Consider the following 23,685-nt stretch of genomic DNA (forward strand, 5'->3'; position numbering starts at 1 on the left):
AACTCACAGAGATCTGCCTGCCTCTGCCTCCCGAGTGCTGGGATTAAAGATGTCATACACCATCACCTCCAGTTCCTCAAGCTTGCTCTGAAAACTGGATGCTATGTGCACATTGTTTCCCAAACACATGACCCCCTCTCCTCCAGTTTCCACACTTTCTTGAAGCCAAATCTCTTTGCCATCTTGAGTACTTTACCAGAAGATGAATACAATTGAATACAAACTGAAGCAATTTTGTTTTCTTCAGAATTCAACCATTAAAGAATTCTTTTGTAAAACCATTTAGGTCTATCACCTTTTCAGAGTCGTGGTTCCTTTAATTTTAATGGACTATTTTCCCACTTCGTTTTGTTTTTTGGAGGTGCCTGAGGAGCACTGACAGCTAACCTTCCCTGTGCTTCTGAGTGGCCTTTGTTTCAGTGTGACAGATCACATCTAACTCAGAAACGCTATCCCCCAATACGAGATGAGAAAATGAGGAGTTTAAAGAAGCCCTGTGCTAACACAACAATGAAATACAGGTGTGGGCAGAACCTGGCTCAGGAGGTGAGGCCTTGTCTGGGATGTGGTCAGGTGGAAATGATACCAGGAAGCCGCAAGACCTGAGTGGCTGATTAGAAAACGGTACCGTGGCTGCAAGCCAAAGTCAGGTATTGATATGGGAGAGATCCAACAGAAGCACTATGCTGGAGGATGGAATCTGGTCCAAAGGTAGTGGAGAGCAGGGTTTCCTGGCAGGCAATACTGGTAAAGCCTTGGCTTGCATGCAGCCACTCCATCCTGGGGGGGGGGGTAAGTAAGACCCTGTGCACTGGAGGAGAGGGACTCTTTTCTAACCTTGTAGTTCACCGCCACGCCTCAGGGTGGCGCTGTACGCAGCCAGGCCGTTATCCAGGCCGTTGGTGCGCAGGTGCTTTCTAGCCCTCGCGAGGCCTGTGCGCAGGCGCAGGGTGAACAGCGCGGGCCGTTGAAGGTGCGTGCGCGGGGCTTGCGAGGTCCCTAGTGCCCGAGGCAGGCTGCAGCGTCCTCAGTGTGGTGGTGAGGGACGCGAGCTGTGGCACCCAGAGAGCTGTGTGGTGTAAGGGACTCTGCATGAGAAGGACGAGGAGGCGTCGGCGGGATGCTGGAGGTCCTGGTGCTAAAGGTGAGGCGCACCGGCCACCTCCCTCGAGGCGCCGCCCCACGTGCGGCTGCCATCTTGGGGTCCCCGAAGCCCAGCTGCCGAGGCTCACTTTCGGAGGGACACAGTTGCACACCCTGGTAATGTAGGCTGCAGATGCGATGGCGAAGGCTAATAGCCATCAACTATCCAGTATTAGGGCATGAAGGGAAAATCACAGTGAGTTCCGGGCCAGCCTCGGCTACATCCTGAGAACTTAGTTCACAGATACCACCTCCCCAAAATTAAATATTCATTGATGAACTGATCTGTTACAATTAAATTTATTATGTAAAATTTGCCCTTGTGACCTTGGTACAGTCATTTAATCTAACATATTTGTGTTACCTGTGAGAGTGCATGTGCAGATATAGAGGTCAAAGGACACCTGACCTGAAGGTTGACATGAAGTCAAGCCTGTTGGCAAGTACCTTTTACTGGATCGGCTTACAGGCTCTCCTCCTCCTCCTCCTCCTCCTCTCCTCCTCCTCCTCCTCCTCCTCCTCCTCCTCCTCCTTTTCTTCTTCTTCTTTTCTTCTATTTTATTTTATTTTTTCAAGACAGGGTTTCTCTGTGTAGTTTGATGCCTGTCCTGAATCTCGCTCTGTAGTCTAGCCTGGCCTCGAACTCACAGAGATCCACCTGGCTCTGCCTCCCAAGTGCTGGGATTAAAGGCGTGCACCACCACCACCCGGCCCCTGTTTATTTTAATTAATTTATTTATTTTAGGGTCTCAATTCTGTAACCCTGATTTGCTTGGTACTCCTTATGTAGACCAAGATGGCCTTGAACTTACAGAGATCCACCTGTGTTTGGCCCTCCAGTGCTGGGATCAAAGTCATGCTCTCCGACACCCAGCCATCATTAAAAATGTATTTTTTAATCTGTGTCTGTGTCTGTATATGTGCACGTGAGTGCAGGTACCCTCAGAGCTGTAGTTCCAAGCAGTTGTGAGTCACCCGATGTGGAGGATAGGAATGGATGAGAACTGAATTCAGGTCCTCTGCAAGAGCAAGCAACCAGTCGCTCCTAACCAGAGCCATCTCTACAGCCCACCAGGCATCTTTTCACAGGATGATTGGCCACCTGTTCATTGGGAAAATGCCATTTCAGGTCGTCGGTCCATTTTTTTTTTTTTTTTTTTTTTTTTTTGAGTGGTTCAGGTTTATGGTGTGGTTGTTGAGTCTTAGAAGTTCTCTTTACATTCTGAATATCAGTCTCTTACCTGAAAAGCATTTGCAAAAATTTTCTCCCCTTTTATGGTGCACTGGTTACTTACATTTGATATAACCTAGAGTCATCTGGGAAGAGTGTCTCAATTAGGAATTACATAGGTCAGGTTGGCCTGTGGATGTGTGTGTGTGTGTGTGTGTGTGATTGTTTTGGTTGTTAATTGATGTGGGAAGATCCAGCCCACTGGGGGCCTTGGCTTTCCCTGGCCTGGCATCCCGGATTGTATAATTAGGAAAGTTAGCTGAGCATAAGCAAGCATGGATGCAGGTGTGTGTGCTCACTCTGCTCTTGACTGGATGTGATGACCTAGCTCCCTCCCGAGTTCTGCCTGCCTTCACTTCCCTGCAGTGGCCGGCCACAGAACAAACCCTTTCTTCCCTTGCATTGTTGATCACCTCAGCAGAAAGGAGACCAAGACATGTGGGTCGCTGTTTATTGATAATCTTTCTGGAGGCGTAAAATACACTTTTGATCAGTTCAGTAGTTTATTTTCCCTTTTGTTTGATGTGTCATATCCAAGCAGCCAATGCCAAAAATAATGTGAAGCTTTTGTATTGTTTGCATCTCAGACTTAATAGTCATACATCTCACAGTTAGGACTTTGGTACATTTTGATTTAGTTTTCTTTCTTTTGTACATTTTTTGTGTGTGGGTACATTCATGTTCATCATGAGGAGGCACAAACTATAGCATATGTGAGAAAGTTGTAGAGCTAATTCTCTTCTTCTATGTTCACATACGTTTCAGAGATTGAACTGAGGTTGCCAGGCTTCCCCAGCAAGTGGCTATCCCTGCTGAGCCATCTTGCCAGGCCCTTGAAATAATTTTTCTATATGGTGTTAATAAGTTCTTTCCTTAGCATGAAATATTCAGTTTCCCAATAATACTTTTGGAAATACTATCATTTCCCCATAAAATGATTTCTGACCTTTGCCAACTATTATTGGACCACATTTAAAGGATTTCATCCTGGGCTTTTTATTCTTCTGGTCTTTATGTCTATGATTATATAATAGCACCACACTGTTTGCATTATTGTAGCTTTGTAGTAAGTTTTGAAGTCAGGTATGGATCCTTCTAGCTAGTTTGGTTTTGATACAATGTCTCCAGCTGAGACTGGCTTCCACCTCCTTCAGTAGCCTGGTCCTCTCCTCCATCAGGAGTGCTGGGATTACAGGCATGCACTACCATGGTCAGTTTTTTATGTGATGCTGGGGATTGAAACTAGGACTTCATGTATCGTTAGATAAGCATTCTACCAACTGATCTACATCCCCAACACTTTAGCTTTGCTGTTCTTTAGAGGTTTGTTGGCTACATAGGGGCCCTTAAAATTTTGTTTAGAAAAAAAGACATTAGGATTTGATAATAAGAATTGAACCTGTAGTCAGTGTTAGCATCTTCATTTATGTCAATGTTAATTCTTCCAATCCACAAGTGTAAATGTATTTCCAGGATTTTTTTAATTACTTATTTTTATTTTATATGCAATTGGTATTTTGCCTTCATGTGTGTCTGTGTGAGAGTGTCTGATCCCCTAGAACTGGAGTTATAGACAGTTGTGAGCTGCCATGTTGGTGCTGGGAATTGAACCTGGGTCCTCTGGAAGAACAGCCAGTGCTCTTAACCACTCAGCCAGCTCTCCAGCCCTGATTATTTTTTTTTTAAGATAATCTCACTCAGTAGCCCGACTTGCCAAGGACTCACTATGTAGACCAGGCTGGCCTTGAACTTAATGAGATTTGTCTCCCTCCTGAGAGTGCTGGGACTAAAGACATGTGCTCTGGCTCTTCCTGTATTCTTGTGTCTCAGTTTCTTTCATCAGAGTTTTATAGTTTCAGTAGTAGTTGTAATATATTTTTATAGGATTCTTAGGATTTTCTATGTAGACAGTTATGCTCATAAAAACTGTCAAATTTATTTTCAGTCTTCCTGACAGTCTTGTCTTACAGTATTATCTAGCACACTCCAGCCAATGTTCACTAAACCACTATTAGATTTTTATTTCCTGTGTTTTACTTCCTGTCCTTGAAATAGAGATCCTATTTGTAAATACTGCTGGGTGCCGTGGCACATTCTTGTAAGCCTAGCACTCAAAAGATGGAGGCTAGCTTGGGCTATGTGAGGCTCTGTCACAAAACCCCAAACACAGCAAAGTCCCATTTCATAACTAAGCTTCTTCAGACACTGTAGCCATCCGGTCCTTAAGTTCTTGAGCGTACTGTAAGAGCTACTTTCAAGTCCTTGCCAGTTAAGCATCTAGGCAACTTGGGTGTCCTCCCTCTCTCCCTTTCTAGGATAGAGCTCTGGACCTTGAGGTATTAGGTAAGTGCCTCCCACTGCGCTGGGGGTACCCAGCCCTGGGGTCACTGCCTAGTGAATTTTCTTGCCCGTGTATCATGGTTACATTCTTCATATGCCTATTAACTGGTTTTACTGGACCTTGATTTGTCCCTTCCTTGTTGTATTAAGCATGAAGGTGACTTTTTGCTATTAATTATTTGACTACAGACTACAAAATCAGAATGACTGATGTCTTTCCCCACCCTCCAATTATTATAAAATTCTTCATACATCCAATGATGGTGGTACACACCTTTAATCCCAGCACTCAGGAGGTAGATAGAGGCAGGTAGTCTTTGTGAGTTTGAGGCCAGCCTCAAACATTGCCAGTTCCAGGCAAGTCAAGATACATAGTGAAATCTTGTCTTTAAAAATAATAGCCGGGCGGTGGTGGCGGACGCCTTTAATCCCAGCACTTGGGAGGCAGAGGCAGCCGGATCTCTGTGAGTTCGAGGCCAGCCTGGGCTACCAAGTGAGTTCCAGGAGAGGCGCAAAGCTACACAGAGAAACCCTGTCTCGAAAAACCAAAATAAATAAATAAATAAATAAATAAATAAATAAATAAATAATAGCTGGGCGGCAGTGGTACACACCTTTAATCCCAGCACTTGGGAGGCAGCGCCAGGCAGGTCTCTGTGAGTTCCAGGCCAGCCTGTGCTACAGAGCAAGATCCAGGACAGGCTCCAAAACTACACAGAGAAACCCTGCCTCAAAAACCTGAAATAAATAAATAATAAAATCACACCTTCAGAAGAGTAGAAAATACTGCATCAAACTTTTATCGCTGCTCTCTGGTGTGTAGGATGCGGAGTTGTGGTGTCTTGTTGCTCTAGTCCCTCCTCTCAGCAGGCAGAGGTAGAGCATGCATTTGCAAAATCCATGGTGGTTTTAATTGGTGTTTTTAATTCAAATTTAACTTTTTCCACTTTCTAGCTTATCTCTAAAAATGATACTTTGTGCAGTTTTTAATTTTTATTTCTATGTGTGATTGGATAAGGATAGGCTCATAGATTTGATTGCTTGGTCACTGGGCATTATTTGAAGAGATTTGAAAACTTCCTTGTTGGAGGAAGTGTCTCAAGAGGTGGGCTTTGAGGTTTTCAAAAGCCTAAGCCAGGCCCACTGGCTCTCTCTTCCTGCTTGTGAATCTGGATGTAGAACTCTCAGCTCCTTCTCCAGCACCATGTCTGCCTGTGCGGAACCATGCTGATAATGGACTAAACCCCTGAACTGTAAGCCAGAAACAATTAAATGCTGTCATTTTTAAGAGTTGCATACTCAGCCGGGTGTTGGTGGCGCACGCCTTTAATCCCAGCACTCGGGAGGCAGAGGCAGGCGCATCTCTGTGAGTTCGAGGCCAGCCTGGGCTACCAAGTGAGCTCCAGGAAAGGCGCAAAGCTACACAGAGAAACCCTGTCTCGAAAAAACCAAAAAAACAAACAAACAAACAAAAAAAAAGAGTTGCATACTCATAGTGTCTTCACAGCAACAGAACACTGACTATATGTACCTGGGTTATACCGTGTGTGATGGTGTCCTTGAAGGCTAGAAGACGGCATTCGATCATCTGGAACTGGAGTTACAGGTGGTTTTGAGCTCCCAGGCTTGAGGTCTGGGAATGAACTCAGGTCCTTTGGAAGGGGAGCAAATGGTTTTAGCTGCCACTTTCTCTTCATCTCTTGTAGGTCTTTTTATTCCATTTTAATTTATTCTGTGCGTGTGTGCTTGGCAGCAGGCATGTAGAGGTCAGAGGACAACTTAACAACTTGTGGAAGTTGTCTCCTACTTTTTGGGTTCCAGGGATCAAACCACTCGGGTCTCGGCGGCAGGCAGGCACCTTTATGGCCGAGCCATCTCACTGCTCTGATTGTTTTTAAATAATAATGTATAACAAGATAAATTGAGATAGCTCTGACTTCAACCTTCTACTCTACTCTTCCCTTTCCCCAGGTAATAATTTATATTTGTTTGATTTATCTGTTATCCTATCCCAGCTTTTTTGGGGGTCTGGGGAGGGTGGTGCTGAGAGTGTAGTCCAGGGCGTTGCCCATGCTAGTTAAGTGTAATCTACCACTGAACCGTATCCCAGCCCCTCGTTGGCTTTCTTTCATTCCTCGTCCTGCCCCCATCCTCCCTCTAGTCCTTGAACCCCCTGTGTAACTATGGATGTTGTTGAACCCCCATCCTCCTCCCTCTGCCTCCTAAGTGCTGGGATTCCAGGTGTGTGCCAACTCCTCCCATTTTATGACATGCTGGAGGTGAGAGGAAAATGTCAGACATACAGGGCAAGTGTGTTACCGCCTGAGCTCCATCTCCAGCCCCCATCTCTCTTTGAGTGAATAATAGACTGTCAACATGCACTGCGTCCTGTGTGACTTTGACTTAACCTGACTGAGGTGAATGAAGAAGGGATAGATACATAGACACACACACTGAAAGACTGGGATATGGTGGGCTGTGTGTACTCTGATGGAGCAGCAACAACTGTGCTCAACCAGAACCTCAGTGAGTTCATGAGGGGTTAGCTGGTCCAAAAGGAGTCTTGGTATCAGAGCCTTCTGGAGTTGCAGTCATCCAGGAGGAGGAAGCTGTAGTTGTTTGTTTTTATACACACTGTCACCATCCACACTCCAACCAGAGGAAGGCTTTGCTGACTCCCACGAGTCTGAGGCATTGGTGTCCATGACGTGCCTGTGCCCATGTCAACAATACACATACTTAGGACTTTATCTACTCCTTACAGACTCACTCAGAGCTTCCTTGGCTTCCCACATTTACGTTATTTTATTTTGTTTTTGTTTTTTGTTTGTTTTGTTTTAAGACAGGATCTATCTTACATAGCCCTGGCTGTCCTGGAACATGCTCTGTAGACTGGGTTGGCCTAAAACTCACAGAGATCCACCTGCCTCTGCCTCTGCCTCCTGAGTGCTGGGATTAAAGGTGTGCGCCACCACTCCCAGCAGATTTTTTTTTTCTTTCTTAAAAAAATGGTGCCATGCGAACTCTGTGAGTTCAAGGCCAGCCTGGACTACCAAGTGAGTTCCAGGAAAAGGCGCAAAGCTATACAGAGAAACCCTGTCTCGAAAAACAAAAAAAAACAAAACAACAACAACAAAAAAAAGTTTATAAATACTGTCCATGGCTTGCTTATGTATATCATGTATATTTTGAAATATTGGAGATCAAGGGCATCTGTTTGCCTTTCTGGGGTGGGGTGGGGGTGGGGGTAGAATTTGAAACAGGAGTTAGACCCATATTCTAGACTGTTTTTGAACTTGTTATCCCCCTGCCTCAGCCTCCTGAGTACTACTATTATACACATGTGATGCCATGCTTAGTATCCTGTTTGGTTTTGAATTGTGCACATAATTGAGAATTGCTTGCCTATGCTTGTTTATGTGTTTGGGGATTTTCAGTCTGACCTTTTTTGTTTTTGTTGCCTGTTTTTGTTTTTATATTTTTTGTTTGTTTGTTTGTTTTTTTCAAGACAGGGTGTCATTATGTAGCTCTGGCTGTTTTGGAACCCGTTGTGTAGACCAGGCTGGCATCAAACTCACATAGATGTACCACCATATCTTCTTCAATCTGACCATTTAAGACAAAAGTGCTTGTCAAGCATTTGTTAGATCCCTTAACGTTAGAAATAGTTACTGTGACATAAGGTTTTATATATCACATGACTACTTCTAAATCATACATTGTTCTGTCTTCTTAAATATTTACAGATTGAAGATCCAGGTTGCTTCTGGGTAATTATAAAAGGATGTAGTCATTTTTTAGAACAAGAAGTCGACTATCAAAAACTAAACAGTGCCATGAATGACTTCTATAACAGCATGTGTCAAGACATAGAAATAAAGCCATTAATGCTGGAAGAAGGGCAGGTATGTGCCTTCTTATGTTGTCATTAGGCCTAAATGTGCTTCGATGTCGGTGTTTAAAACAGCACTCAAAATGCAAAGCGTTCTCCCCCTAGATGGTGCAGGCCTTGGGACAGTCAGCAGCTCCTGTCATCGCCTGGTGCTAGTTGACTTTGCCCAAGCTAGAACCTAGTCTTGGAAGAGGATGGTTGGGCAAGATTCTCCAACCGTGGGGGCTCCAGGGTCAAACTCCATTGGCCCTGCAGCAGGGACCTTCACTGGCAGACCTATCTCCCTGCCTGACTGTAAAAGCACATGGTCTGTCTTCCTGGGGCTGGGAGCCAGAATATTCTAGACCCAGTGTGTACATGGAGAGTCTTCAGCAAACAGGACGTGGGATTCTAGTTAGTGCTGGTGCCTCTTTTTCTTTTCTTTTTCTTTTTTCTTTCTTTTTTTTTTTGGGGGGGGGTTATTGTTGTTATTCAGGCTTTGGGCAACTTGTGTTATTTTATTCTATTTGTTCCATGTCGTGGCCCCTCTGTGTTCTTACAACATAAACTCCATCGTCCACAGTCTCTTGCCAGGCCTTTTTCAGGAGAGTGGGCTTTTACAAGAGTGTGATAGGAAGAGATTTATAAGCTTGTTTTGAGAAAAAAAACTAGAAAATATTTGTGTCCCCCCCCCATTATCACTATAACATGATGTATTATTTTTCATGTAACACTAAATGTTAGCTTGAAAAATGAAAGTAGTCAGCTGGTCTTGTAAGGTGTGTGTGCATGTGCATCTGTCTGTATATTTCAGATACCTGTTTACTCTTAAGCCCTCCCCTTTGTCCTCTATTTCGTGTAGACTGATAGCATAGTGAAATGTTTAAATAGATTTGATCTCTCTTTCCCTCAGTAATAGTTATGCCATGAACTTTCTGTTGTATTCATTTGGGAGATAAGGCTATGTTGGGAGGTTGCCTGTGAACTGAGATTGCGACAGCCTGGTCTCACCCTTGACATTACCATCAGTGGTCTACTTAATGGTCTCTCCATTCAGTAGTGGCTACCACTGCCTAGATCAGCTCTTTGATTTGTGTTTTTTTTTTTTTTTTTTTTTTTTTTGGTTTTTCCGAGACAGGGTTTCTCTGTGTAGCTTTGCGCCTTTCCTGGAGCTCACTTGGTAGCCCAGGCTGGCCTCGAACTCACAGAGATCCGCCTGGCTCTGCCTCCCGAGTGCTGGGATTAAAGGCGTGCGCCACCACCGCCCGGCCATGATTTGTGTTTTTGACAGAAGATTTTTCTCAGTCCCTCTGCATTCCGAGTTAGGATTCATAAATCCAAAAGTAGAATTTTCCCTCCTTTGTTAACTAATAAATTATGAGATAGTTAGCTAGGTGTGTTTCCCTCCTTTGTTAACTAATAAAGTATGGGATAGTTGGCTGGGTGTGGTGGCACTTGGGGGAGGCAGAGGCAGGTGGATCTCTGTGAGGTCCAGGCAAGAGAGCCAGGGCTCTGTAGAGATACCCAGTCTCAACAACAACAACCAAAACAGAAAATAAAGAAATAATTTGTAGTGTAAACACTTAAGAATGATTTTTTTTAAATTTATGTATGAGTGCTGTATCTGCACATACAACTTTATGCCAGAAGAGAGCACCAGATCTCATTACAGATGGTTGTGAGCCACTATGTGGATGCTGGGAATTGAACTCAGGACCTCTGGAAGAGCAGCCAGTGCTCTTAACCACTGAGCCATCTCTCCAGCCCTCTTAAGAATGATTCTTGGCCGGGCGGTGGTGGCACACGCCTTTAATCCCAGCACTCGGGAGGCAGAGGCAGGCGGATCTCTGTGAGTTCGAGGCCAGCCTGGCTACCAAGTGAGTTCCAGGAAAAGGCGCAAAGCTACACAGAGAAACCCTGTCTCGAAAAACCAAAAAAAAAAAAAAAAAAAAAAAAGAATGATTCTTATTCTTACAATTTTTCATCTTAGTGATTGATGCCCAGTTATCCAGTATTCAGAGTCTTCTCTGTTTATTTACTTCATTTTTCTGTTGTACTAGTGATGGACCCCGAGCTTCATGCAGGCCTCTGAACTGTACCACAGCCCCTTTGCACTTGAAAGTACCATTTTCATCTTTGTGACTTTCTTTTTCAAAAGCTACTGTGTCTGTCAGATGCCCTTAATCCAGGGGCTTGGTGCTGCTTCCCCAGAAGGAGCATCTTTCCTAAGCTGCTTTTCTGCACGTGGCTGACAAAAGATAGGGTATCAGGCAGCATGCAAGAGTGCAGTTTGCATGTCTCAAGACCATGGTAACTTTACAGCATCCTGGGCATTTCACATCCATGAGATAGGAATGGGAGCCCTGCCAGGCACTGCTTCTTGTGTTCCCTCTTTGTCTCTTGAAGAGGCATGAAGGAGAAGGCATTTTGTTTGTTTGTTTTTGTTTTTGGAGCTGAGGATCGAACCCAGGGCCTTGAGCTAAATCCCCAACCCCGAGAAGGCATGTTTTTATAGGGAGGTTGTCACTACCAGAAAGGTGTGTGTTTTGAATAGTAGGGATTGAAGCCGCGTTTCTGCATATAGATTCACTACCGAGCTACATCCTGTTCATTATGTGTAATCAGTGTTATACTTGATAGACTGCTGTAGAATAAGAGTTTCAAAATATGCTGAGTGAGGACGTTAACTGTGCAACATACCCCACAGGTGTCTTTGATTTTGGCATTCAATAGAAGTTGCCCTCATTCTTTGCCAGAATTCTCTCCAGCTGTAAAGTTCTTGTGGAATGGCTGCACTGTATTTTCCAACTTCAGTTTGCAGGGTGGCCTTATAAAAGCCTATGGTCAGCACATGGTTGGCCTGGGTGTAGATTGCCAATCAAGTGGCCTGCGGCCTGGTGGGGCCTTGTGGTCCAGTAAGGATCATCATGGTGGTTCCTTTAAGAGCAGCTGCAGGCATTCAGTTTTTGAAGACTTAGTGTATGGCAGGCAGTGTTGTCAGGCCTGCCAGCAGTCAGCTGGGTAGCTGGGCAGAGGTGTGCAGATTGAAGAAACAATGAAGAAGACAGAAAAGAGTCGAGAGGTCTGCCGGTCAGTGCCGCACAGCCCCGAGTTTATTTCACAGCCAGCTTATACACATTTTGAAGGACGGAGGTAGAACAATGCACAGCACAGGCATTCAACCACTATCTATCCTGCCTTGTGTCCAGGAGCAGGCAGTTTCATTTTCTATTTCAATGTACCTCCGGCTGGCATCAGCAGCCTGCGTCTAGATGGTGTGTTCCCCCTTGTGGGTTAATCAGGACTTTCTCACAGCCCTGGAGCAAGCAAGCTTGAATTCTATTGACTCAGAATAGACTTCAGATTCAAACTGGGAAACTGAGTCAGTTATGGGCTCCCACACAATGTATATTGCCCAAACAAACCCCAGAAGAAAGAGTTCATACAGTCGTAAAACCAGAAACTGTTTATGCCAGACAAAAAATAGATATTCAAGTGTGTGAGGCCGTGGGGAAAAGGAACCAGGGGCGGAAGTTTCTGACGTCCATCGTTCGTTTTGTTCTCTGACTAAAGAAGAGAACAGTGCATTTTAACTCGCATGTTGTAGAGACAGCCTGGCTAAGGAGCTACCCTGCTAAGACTGTTAGAGATCTGAGTTACTGCAGAACGTAATTTACAAAGACACTGGCAACAATAATAAAGTAACATCACCATGACAGTATACTATAATAAAAATTTGCTCTAGGGCTATTTTTAGGTGAAATGAAGGTTACTTGAACCAAGTGTTTCAGTCCTGTGACAGCTGGCCTGATGTCCAAGACAGGATGACTGCTGAGTGATTAAGAGACCGGTACTGTTTACATAGTATGTGCTGGGCAAGTGAGCAAGTCGTGTTCCTAGGCTCAATGAAGCAAGATGGTGTAAGAATTCCTTATGCGACTTGGAGCAGATGATAAGTAAAGTTATGAATTGTTTGCTTCTGGAACTTTCTTTATCTTTTCAGATTATAGTTAACTGTGAGCGATGAAAGGAAACTGCTATAGTAAGAAAACATTCCCTGAACTTCTGTCCTTGGGCAGTGGTCCCTGTAGCTCTAGCCTGTGATGAGCTGAGGGACTTCTGACGTCTCATGTGTGACCGGAGATTTGTTTTCATTTGCAGGTGTGTGTGGTGTACTGTCAGGAGCTGAAGTGCTGGTGCAGGGCTGTGATTAAGTCCATCATCTCTTCCGCAGACCATTACCTGGCAGAGTGTTTCCTTGTGGATTTTGCCAAGTATATTCCAGTAAAATCTAAAAAGTACATATGTGTTCATTTTGCCTTATATGCCTTAAGGAGACAAATGCCAGTTTTAAAGGAAAATGTCAATAAAGGAAGCACATTTAATTCTTATTCTTAAAAAATTATGTGTTTTAATTATGTGTACATGTGTATTGTGTGTGTGTCTGTGTGTGTGTGGCAGAAGACCATTTGATCCTTGGCAGTTATGAGCCACCTGATGTGGGTGGATAGGACCAAATTCAGGACCTCTGCCGTAGCAGCTTATGTTCTTAACTGCTAAGTTATCTCTCCATCAAAACCAACGTCAATTTTTAAAGGAAGGAGAGGCTCGGGAGCACAAGTGGTCAGAATGGGGCTCAGAGGTGGCTTCTGTTCTGAAAGCATAAGGCAAGCCTTTCTCCCTGCATCTCTTGGTGCCTCTGTCAACTGCTGTCCCCTCAGCTTGTTCATGGACACCGGAGGTCTTACAGGGAGATTTGGTTCAAGAATGATGCTGCCAAGAGGTAGAAACTTTTTGTCTCATAGAGGAGAAGGATGCAGAGAGACCACCGTTAGGGTACCCAGGACAAAGTATGCAAGCATACGTTCTTGGTTATCTGGCAGGACACAGGAACCAAATGTCCATTGGGCAGGCTGCTCCAATTCTGGGGCTGAATGTCATGGTTTACTGGAACTAATAGGCCAGTTTTTGTATTTGTGCCAACCTTTCCAGTTTCCTTCCCAGAATAAAAGTGGTCAGTTAAGTATATATGAGGACCCTTCTTCCCGTGGATAAGGCACTGTACAAAGTAGACTGCAGTTACTTCAGACATGTGGCAAATGGGACATTAGGGTTTATAGAGAGTGCAGGAAGAAGCAGCTTGTGTCCATAGCTTTACAATCTCGATTTTTTTTTTAAGGACGAGAGAATTACATGATGAAAGAGTCCAGGAAGAAGTTCAGTACAGCCACCATTTTTCTAACCTTTCCTAGATAACAAGCCTGTGTAGTTGCCCATGGAGGGAATGGTGGGGACCCAGGAAGAGAGCCAGTTGATATTTAAATGTGATAGGTTAAAGTGACCTGTAGTTTGCCTGAAGAAAAATAGCGTAATTTATCAAATCTTAGTCCTCCAGCTCTTGTGACAACATGTGCCTGTTTACAGGAACTTTTGTGTGATTCTGACACGTTGTGTGTGTTGGGGTTGATATTTAAGCCACAGTACACACATGGAGGTTAGGAGACAGCTTGCAGGGGTCAGTCCTCTTCCTTCCCTTCTGAGCCCCATGTGGCTGTCTTCAGAGGTCAGACTCAGGCAGCAGGCTTGGTGGTACCCCACCTGCCTGATTTTGGTGTTTTAAAATCTTAAATAGCAGCATGGTGATTCTGACACATGCCTGTAATCCTAGCACTTGGATATGGAAGCAGGCCTGTCGGAACTAGGTGAGACCTTATCTAAAAGAATAAAAATAAAATTTCAAATAGACTTCTTCACAGGTTCAATTGGTAGTCAAGCATTTCTCACCATTTGTAGCCTCATTAGATGTAGTTTTTGCTGTGCCATGAAATTTTAATCACATATTATGTATAATATGTAGTCCTTTATACATAAAACTTAAGTTGTCTTTTGCTCCATTGGGAACAGCTTATAGTCAGATGTCTCTAAGCATTGTAGCTATATTAGGAAAAGGAATAATTGTTTTCTATATAGAGATATTAATTATATAAGTGGGCTTTAAATGAATTTATTATGTGTAATTTTTACTTATAATAGAATTATTTGTATTTTACCTTTAAGCATCCGAGTTGCAGTAGAATCCTTTATGCAGCTTCCTTATAGAGCAAAAAAATTCAGACTTTACTGTACAAAACCCGTGACATTGCACATTGACTTCTGTGAAGACACTGCTGAAATTGTGTAAGTACAGCTTTTTTTTTGAAAGCTTAAAATATTTGCACCCTTTTAATTTTTGTATGTGTTTCCATCATTTGTTATAAAGAGCACAATCAGAAAGTAAAGTGTAGTTAATTAAAAGTTGATTCTACTTGCATGCAGGGTTGGGCGAACAGACCTGCAGTGCCATGGTTGTGCCATTGTAAAGTCAGTGTTCCCTCTAGATTAAATCTTTCCTGAGATGATCTGACATAAGACGACAGCCTTACTGAATAAGGGGATAGGATCTGGTGTCCTGGTTATCTTAGAAATAAAAGACTATGACCTGTCACACAAAACACTGCGGTTTTTAAATTCTCTTTCCTAGTAAGCAGCGTGGGAAATGAGATGAAAAGGCTGTGAAGTGTCCTGAAAAAACTTGTGTGGATTTCAGGGTGTTTGAGTGTAAGGACAATGTCTGTCTGTCTGTCTGTCTGTCTCTCTCTCTCTTTCTTTCTTCCAGCAAAATGAGTAAAATAGCTGTTCTAATGTGCAGATTTTGTATGTGGGGGCTCTCCAGTTACTTTCCTGTTTCTTTTTATTTTGAGTAGATTTGTATACTGCTTAGGTTCATTTGCCAGCAAGGTGAAGTTGCTTTACTTCTATGAATTTTTTTAATTTTTTTTTTTTTCGAGACAGGATTTCTCTGTGTAGCTTTGCAGCCTGTCCCGGAACTCACTCTGTAGCCCAGGCTGGCCTCAAACTCACAGAGATCCACCTGCCTCTGCCTCCCAAGTGCTGGGATTAAAGGAGTGTGCCACCACCACCCTGGCTACTTCTATGAATTTTTTCTAAAATTAAAAACAGGGAAATCTGATGGTTGTGAAAATGAAAGAAGTATAATAAGCTGGGTGTGGTGGTGTCTGCCTGTGATTCACATACTCAAGGCTGATGTGAGAGGACAGACTGCTTGTTGCTTTGGTGGTACTGTGAGATTTGGTCTCCAAAACAAGCAGAAACAATACAAAACATAAGTTCTGATAAGTGCAGTAGTGAAAGTGAGTATTTTCCATTTTCATCTTTTTTTCTTGTGAGAAATTTATAATGAGACTTCATTACCAAATTTTTTCCCAAGTGTTCACCCAACATAAACCTAACTGCTTTGAAAATGACCAAGCCTCCCTGAATGATATTTCCCCCCATTTACTGAAAATGTTTTTTTTCTCACATAATACATCCTGATTACGGTTTCTCAGTTCTTTCCCTCATCTCCTCCCGTTCCAATCCACTCCCTTTCTATTTCTCATTATAAAACAGGACTTTGAGAGCTAATAATAAATACATAACAAAATAAAATAGAATAAGATAAAACAAAAACTGCCACATCAGAGTTGGACAGGACAAACCAAGAGAAGGAAAAGAACCCAGGAGAAGGCACGGGAAGCAGAGGCTCGCTTGTTCCCACACTCAGGAATCCCATAAAATCCTTAAGCTGGAAGCCATAATGTATATGCAAGGGACCTGGTGCGGACCCATGCAGGCTGTGTGCATGCTGCCTTAGTCTCTTGAGTTCATGTGTACATTGGTCATGGTGACTTAGAGGGCCTTATTTTCTTGGTGTCCTCCATCCCCCCTGGCTCTTTACCCTCTTTCTGCCTCCTCTTCTTCGGGGTTCCCTGAGCTTTCAGGGGAGGTATTTGATAGTCATCCCATTTAGGGCTGAGTGTTCCAAGGTCTGCCACTTTCTGCTTCTGTGGCTGTGGGTTACTATTTGTTCCATCTGCTGCAGGAAGAAGCTTCTCTGATGCAGGAAGAAGCTTCTCTGAAGCCAAGGCACTGATCTATGTATTGTTGTTTGTTTTTCTTTTTGGGGGGACCCACCGCCCAGCTCCCAAATAAATCATAAATGGAGGATTACTATTATTTATAAATGCCCGGCCTTAGCTTGACTTGTTTCTTGCAAGTTTCCTTAACTGCTGGACCTGGTTCATCTTCGACAGCCCACTGTTGTTGTTTTCTTTTTGCTCTTTTGGGGGGCTGCCACCCAGCTTCCAAATAAATCACAGAGATGAATCTTACTTATGAATGCCCAGCCTTAGCTTGGCTTAGTGTCTAACCAGCTTTTCTTAACTTACATTATTCTGTCTACCTTTTGCCTCTAGGCTTTTTTACTTCTGTAAATCTTACTCTTACTCCGTGGCTTGCTGTGTAGCTGGGTGGCTGGCCCCTGGTGTACTCCTTCTTCTCTGGCTGCTTCTTTGATCTTTTCTCCTTCCAGATTTCTCCCTCTATATATCCTCTCTATCTGCCAACCCTGCCTATCCTTTCTCCTGCCTTGCTATTGACCATCCAGCTCTTTACTAGACCATCAGGTGTTTTAGACAGGTACAGTAACACAGCTTCACAGAGTTAAACAAAAGTAACATATCGAGGACTATGGGGTCCAGCCCCTCAATAGTCTCTGGGAAGAATCTACAACCAGCAGATAATTAATCTTTGATGAAAAGAAATGAATCTATGTACATGAAACTCCTTAGTCCATACATCTTATTATTTTTTGTCAGTTGTCTCTCTACAAGCTTCTACTCTGCTCTCATTTTTAGCTCCTTTCTTGCCTGATTTCTCTCTACATGTATCTGCTGACCCCTCTAGGTTCTATCTAAATTCCTTCATCTTAGTTCTGCCCCTTCTAGGTTCTCATCCGTCTAGTTCTTTCCCCTATCAGCTCCTCTCCCGTCTCCTTCTCTCTCATCTTGTTCTTCCCCATCTGGCTCTTCCTCATCTTCCATCTTGTTCCTCTAGTATTCTCTTCAGGACTCTCTTCTAGCCCTTTAATCTAGTTCTTCCCCATCTCAGTTTGTTTCTCTCCAGTTCTTACCCATCTAGTTCTTCCATTGTCTTTTCTCTTCTCCAGCTCCTTATTCTCTCTGTTCTCTACGTTCCTCCTCCGAAGTCTCCTAGAAATCCAGTTATAAACCCAAGCCATAGCAAGCCCCTGGTTGAGCAAGGTCACCAGGCTTGAATTCTACAGGGTCATAAAGGCAGGTAAGAGTTTTCCTCAGGCAGTGACCACCAGGCTTTCTTTTACAATCCAAAATGGGAGTGGTAAAAAAGGAGGTCAACTGAGTGCTAATGACTGTTAGTGTATGAAAAGGGGGGGTCTGTGTGTTCAGTCTACATTCTAAGAAGTGGTTAGGTAAGAAGTTAGGGATCTATAAAGTTAGTAAGGCTGTAAGAAAGGAGGGTCCGAGCTAAATTGTGTAAAGCTATTACTTAAGGTCCACCTGACCTAGTCAGTGTCTCCTTGTGGAATTTACCTTAAATCAGGAGACTAGCATGTGGTGGTCTGGACTTGTTATTTCTGTTAGTCCTTGAAAGTGGCTAAGGGACATATCTGATTCCAGTGCTGAAAGGGGAGAAACAGATGGGCCTGAGGGAAGGAAGCCTTTCCTGAGGCTGTTCTGCAAATACCTTGAATGTTTATGTCCAGAGAGTGATCAGTCCACACTGTTAGCACTTCTTAGGGAAAAATCAATTGGGAAAACTATGAAGGCACACATGATTTTCATAACAGAATACAGCTGATATATAACAAGCCAAATAACACCAAAAGCTCCTTGGCATTTGGCTTCCTCTGAAGTAATTCCTTGATCCCTTCAGGTAGTGGCTTTGCCATAATCAGCCGAGTTCATATAATAGATATATTCCTGCAGTAACACACCTTAAATAATATCCTACATCTATGAGTAGAGCAGATGTCATCCTGTTGATATCTTTAAACAATAACAAAGCCAGCAGTTTTTGGTTTTATCCTAGGTCCCTCAGCTATCTAGGCTCTGGTTCTTGGTCACCCAAGCACTGTCAGGTATGGGATCCATTTCATGGAGTGGGCTTTAAGTCAAATCAGATATTGTGGTTATTCCCACAAGCTTTGTGCCACTGTTATCCTAGCAGTGGATAGGCAGGTCACCATTGTAGATCCAAGGGTTTGTGTTTACATTTCTCTTTGGTAGTGCACAGAGTACCTTCCTATCCCAAAGACACTAGAATGTTGAGGTGAAGGCACCAGTATGTAGGCACCAGCTCCACTTCTCCATGTTCAGTGAGTTGTATAGATATGATCTTCAGCAATGCAGCCTTTCTGTCAGGTTGTGGAGAGCAACCTATAGTCTTGCCAACAACCTAAGTTGTTTGAGGTTTCGCATGGGACCCCTTTAACCAACAACTCAAATCATGGGACCCCTTTGACCAACAACTCAAATGTAACCCAATCCTAGTACTAGAAGCTTCATTTGGTGACAAGAGATGGCTAGTTGGGACCTTGTCTCCCCTATTACTTGGTGATTTCATTTAGATCACCTTCATTATATGTATATATTTTAGGAGGTTTTTGCTTTATTATGTTTCCATACTACCATGAAAGGGCCCTTAATTCTAGCTGTTTCTCACCACTTGATCCTCCCATTCCAGCCCCCACATCCATCCATAACTCTATATCCCTTTCCTAAAGAGATCTATCTGTTCCAGACTTTATACCTAACTCTATGATTCTACAGACTGTAGCTTGGTTGTCATTGACTTAACAGCTAATGCCCTCATACAAGTAAATACACACCATATTTGTCTTTCTGGATAAGGGTTACTTCACTCAGGATGATTTTTTTCTAGCTTCATCCATTTACCTGCATATTTCATGATGCTGTTTTTTTAATTGCTAAGTAAAAATACTCCATTGTGTTATTATACCACATTTTTTTAATGTGGTACATTATCTGTTTCTTTATTCATTTGTCTGTTGAGGGACATCTGGGTTGTTTCCAGTTTCTGGTTATTATGAATAGAGCAGCAATGAACATGGTTGAGCTAGTGTTTGTGTGGTAGGATGAAGCATCTTTTGTGTATATGCCCAAGAGTGGTGTAGCTGGATCTTGGGGCAGATCAATCCTGAGGTAGATCCTGAGGAACCACCACACTGATTTCCATAGTGGATGTACAAATTTGCATTACTGCCAGCAATGGGTGAGTGTTCCCCTTGCTCCACATCCTTGCTAGCATGAACTGTCATTTCTTTTATTGATCTTAGCCATTCTGATGGGTATAAGATGAAATCTCAAAGCAGTTTTGATTTGCATTTCCCTGATGGGCTAAAGATGGTGAACATTTCTTTAAGTGTTTCTCAGCAATTTGAATTTCCTCTTTTGAGAATTCTGTTTAGCTGTGTACCCCATGTTTTAATACCTAGTTGTGGTGGTTTAAATGAGAGTGGCCTCTAATGGCTCATAGATTTGAATACTTAGTCACTAGGGTGAAAGGATTAGGAGGAAGAAGTGTGTCCTTGTTGGAAGAAGTGTGTCCCTTGGCTTTGTAGTCTCTTTGTTGCTTCTGCCTGCAGATCATGTTGTAGAACGCTCAGCTACTTCGCCAGCACCATGTATGCTGCCATGCTTCCTGCCATGGTGATAATGGACTAAACCTCTGAAACTAAGCCACCCAATTAAACACTTTCTTCTACAAGAGTTGTGGTCATGGTGTCTCTTCACAGCAATAGGATGCTGTCTAGTTTTTTGAGTTCTTTATATATTTTGATATTAGCCCTCTATCCGATGTGTAGTGGGTAAAAAATATTTTGTATTCAATATATTGCTGAGAGTGATTATCAGCTGTTGGAGTTCCCAGTGGAATTTTGGGCCACTTACATATATTATCATATCATTTGTAAATAGGGACACTTGGACTTCTTCCTTTCCAGCTTGTATCTTCTTGATCTCCTTCAGTTGTCTTATGGCTCTAGCTAAGATTTTAAGTACTATATTAAATAGGTATGGAGAGAGTGGACAAACTTGTCCTGTGCCTGATTGTAATGGAATTGCTTTGAGTTTCTCTCCATTTAAGTTGATGTTGGCTATAGGCATGCTATAACTAACTGCCTTTATTATGTTGAGGTATGTCCCTTGTATTTCTAATCTCTCCAGGACTTTTATCATGAAGGAATACTGGATTTTTTGTCAAAGGCCTTTTTCTGCATCTAATGAGATGATCATGTGTTTTTTTTCCTTCCAGTTTGTTTATATGTTGGATTACATTGACAGATTTTCATATGCTGAACCATCTCTGCATCTCTGGGATGAAGCCTACTTGATCATGATGGATGATCTTTTTGATGGATTCAGTTTGCAAGTATTTTATTAAGAATTTTTGCATCTATGTTAATAAGGGAAATTGGTCTGTAATTCTTTTTCTTTGCTGGATCTTTATGTGGTTTGGGTATCAGGGTGACTGTGGCCTCATAAAATAACTTTGACTATGTTCCCTCTGTTTCTGTTTTGTGGAATAATTTGAGAAGTATTGGCGTTAACTCTTCTTTGAAAGTCTGGTAGGACTTGCACTAAAACCATCTGGCCCTGGGATTTTTTTGGTTGAGAAATATTTGATGGCTGCTTCTATTTCACTAGCGATTATGGGTCTGTTTAAATTGCTTATCTGATCTTGGTTTAACTTTGGTAAGTGGTATGTATCGGGAAAATTATTCATTTCCTTTAGATTTTCCAAATGGATGGAGTACAGGCTTTTAAAGTACGTCCTTGTGACTCTCTGGATTTCCTTGGTGTCTGTTGCTATGTCCCCCTGTTCTTTTCTAATTTTGTAAATTTGGGTATTTTCTCTCTGCCTTTCCGTTAATTTGGGTAAGGTTTTGTCAATCTTACTGATTTTGTCAAAGAACTAGTTGTTTGTTATATTCATTCTTTGTATACTTTTGTTTCTATTTTATTGACTTCAGCCCTGCATTTGATTATTTATTGCCATCTAATCCTTTTATGTGTATTTCTTCTTTTTGTTCTAGAGCTCTCAGGTGTGCTGTTAAGTTACTAGTATGAGATCTTTCCAATTCTTTTATGTAGGCATTTAGTGCTATTAACTTGCCTCTTAGAACAGCCTTCATTGTGTCCTATAAGCTTGGATATGTTGCGTATTCAATTTTATTCAATTCTAGGACGTATTTAATTTCTTTCTTGACTCATTTTTCATTCAGTAGTAAGTTATTCATTTTCTGTGAATAACAGCAAGCTTTCTGTTGTTATCCACTTTTAATTTGTGGTGGTCAAATAGAATGTGGGGTGTTATTTCAGTTTTCTTGTATCTGTTGAGACTTACTTTGTGTCCATGTATGTGGTCAGTTTTGGAGAAACCATGAAGTGCTGAGAAGGTATATTCTTTTGTGTTTGGGTGAAATGTTCTGTAAATATCTGTTAGGTCCATTTGGTTTATAACTTCGGTTAGCTTCAGCATTTCTGTTTGGTTTTTGTCTGGATGACCTTGTCTATTGGTGAGAGTGAAGTATTGAAGTCACCCACTATCACTGTGTGAGGATCATTATATGAGTTTAGCTGTAGTAGTGTTTCTTTTACGAGTTTGGGTGCCCTTGTGTTTGATGAATAGATGTTAAGAATTGGGATGTCCTCTTGGAATGTCTTATTTTCTCCATCTATTGTGATTGAGAATTTTGCTGGGTATAGTAGCCTTGCCTGGCACCTGTGGTCTTTTAGAGTCTGGAGCACATCTGTCCAGGCCCGTCTTGCTTTTAGAGTCTCCATTGAGAAGCAGGTATAATTCAAATAGTTTTGCCTTTGCCTTCATATGTTACTTGGTCTTTTTCCCTTGCAGCTTTAATAGTCTGTCTTTGTTATATATGTTTAGTGTTTTGATTATTATGTACTGAGGGGACTTTATTTTCTGGTCCAGTCTACTTGGTGCTCTGTATGCTTGATAGGCATCTCCTTTAAGTTAGGAAAATTTTCTTCAATGATTTTGTTGAAAAAATTTTGTGGGCCTTTGACCTTGGTTTCTTCTCCTTCCTCTATTCCTCTTCTTTTCTTTCTTTCTTTTTGTTTTTTGTTTTGTTTTTGAGACAGGGTTTCTCTGTGTAGTCCTGGCTGTCCTGGAACTTACTCTGTAGACCAGGCTCGCCTTGAACTCACAGAGATCCTCCTGCCTCTGCCTCCTGAGTGCTGAGACTAAAGATGTGCATCACCACTGCCTGGCTCTTCATATTATTCTTAGAATAGGTCTTTTCATAGGGTACCAGATTTTCTGGATGTTCTGTGCCAGAAGTTGTTTGTTTGTTTTGTGTTGTTTTAGACATTTTCTTTGACTGATCTATCCATTTCTTCTTATCTTCAGTGCCTGAGATTCTCTCTTTCATCTCTTGTATTAGGTCTATAATGCCTACCTTTGAGCTTCCCCTTCAAGTTCCTAAACTTTTCATTTCCAGATTTCCCTCAGTTTCTACTTCCAGGTCTGGAACTGTTTTTATTCATTTCCTTCCACTCTGTGTTTTTGTAGGTTTCTTTAAGGACATCTGTCATCTTCATCCAGACTGCTTTAAAGTCTTTGTCTTGTAATTCATCTGTGTTGGAATATTCAGGGCCTGCTATGGTAGGGTTTCTGGGCTGAGCTCTAGTGGAGACACTGACCTTACTTTTAGTGATTGTGTTTTTACACTGGCATCTAGGCATCTGGGATTGGGAAGATTGTAATTTAGATGTTGATGCAATTTAGATACCCGGTCTTGTCTTTGTTGGGTGAGTGTTTTGTTCCTTGGCTTCTGTTTCCTTTCTGGTTCTTAGGAGAGTGTGGTGACTGGATGTTGCCTTAGGAGAGTGTGGTGACTGGATGTTGCCTTGTAGGAAATTCTTCTGCCAAGTAAAATGTGTTTCTGGGTCTTGGGAACTGTTGCTTAGGAATGGGGATGAACTGGGTGTTAGGCTGAGGGGGTCCACAGGAGAGAGGAAAGCAGGGTGCTCCCCCAGGATCTTAGTCTGCTGGAAATGGGGCAGAGGGAGAGGCCACAGCAGAAGGTCTGCTACAGAGCTGAGGATGAGAAGAGGGGGGTTGGACTTGGAGGACTAGAGGGAGAGGTGGAGATCTGCACTAGACCACTTAAGTCCCTGGTCAGAGTGGGCTCCCGGGG

General features: G+C 42.6%; 1 protein-coding gene across 3 annotated transcripts in view; it reads left to right on the plus strand.

Annotated features, from left to right (window-relative positions):
• The first annotated feature begins 950 nt into the window (after nucleotides 1-950).
• The window catches only part of Tdrd12 (tudor domain containing 12), an 85,268-nt gene continuing 62,533 nt past the window's right edge, over nucleotides 951-23,685 (plus strand). For all 3 annotated transcript variants that reach the window (XM_028877765.2, XM_037199385.1, XM_037199388.1), the window contains exons 1-4: nucleotides 951-1,144; nucleotides 8,461-8,619; nucleotides 12,747-12,883; nucleotides 14,643-14,762. In XM_028877765.2, the coding sequence (XP_028733598.1) occupies nucleotides 1,121-1,144; nucleotides 8,461-8,619; nucleotides 12,747-12,883; nucleotides 14,643-14,762 (440 nt within the window). In that variant the 5' untranslated portion in view covers nucleotides 951-1,120. The remainder of the gene's footprint in view (nucleotides 1,145-8,460; nucleotides 8,620-12,746; nucleotides 12,884-14,642; nucleotides 14,763-23,685) is intronic.

Source organism: Peromyscus leucopus, chromosome 1, assembly GCF_004664715.2.
Source record: "Peromyscus leucopus breed LL Stock chromosome 1, UCI_PerLeu_2.1, whole genome shotgun sequence".
NCBI classification, from domain to species: domain Eukaryota; kingdom Metazoa; phylum Chordata; class Mammalia; order Rodentia; family Cricetidae; genus Peromyscus; species Peromyscus leucopus.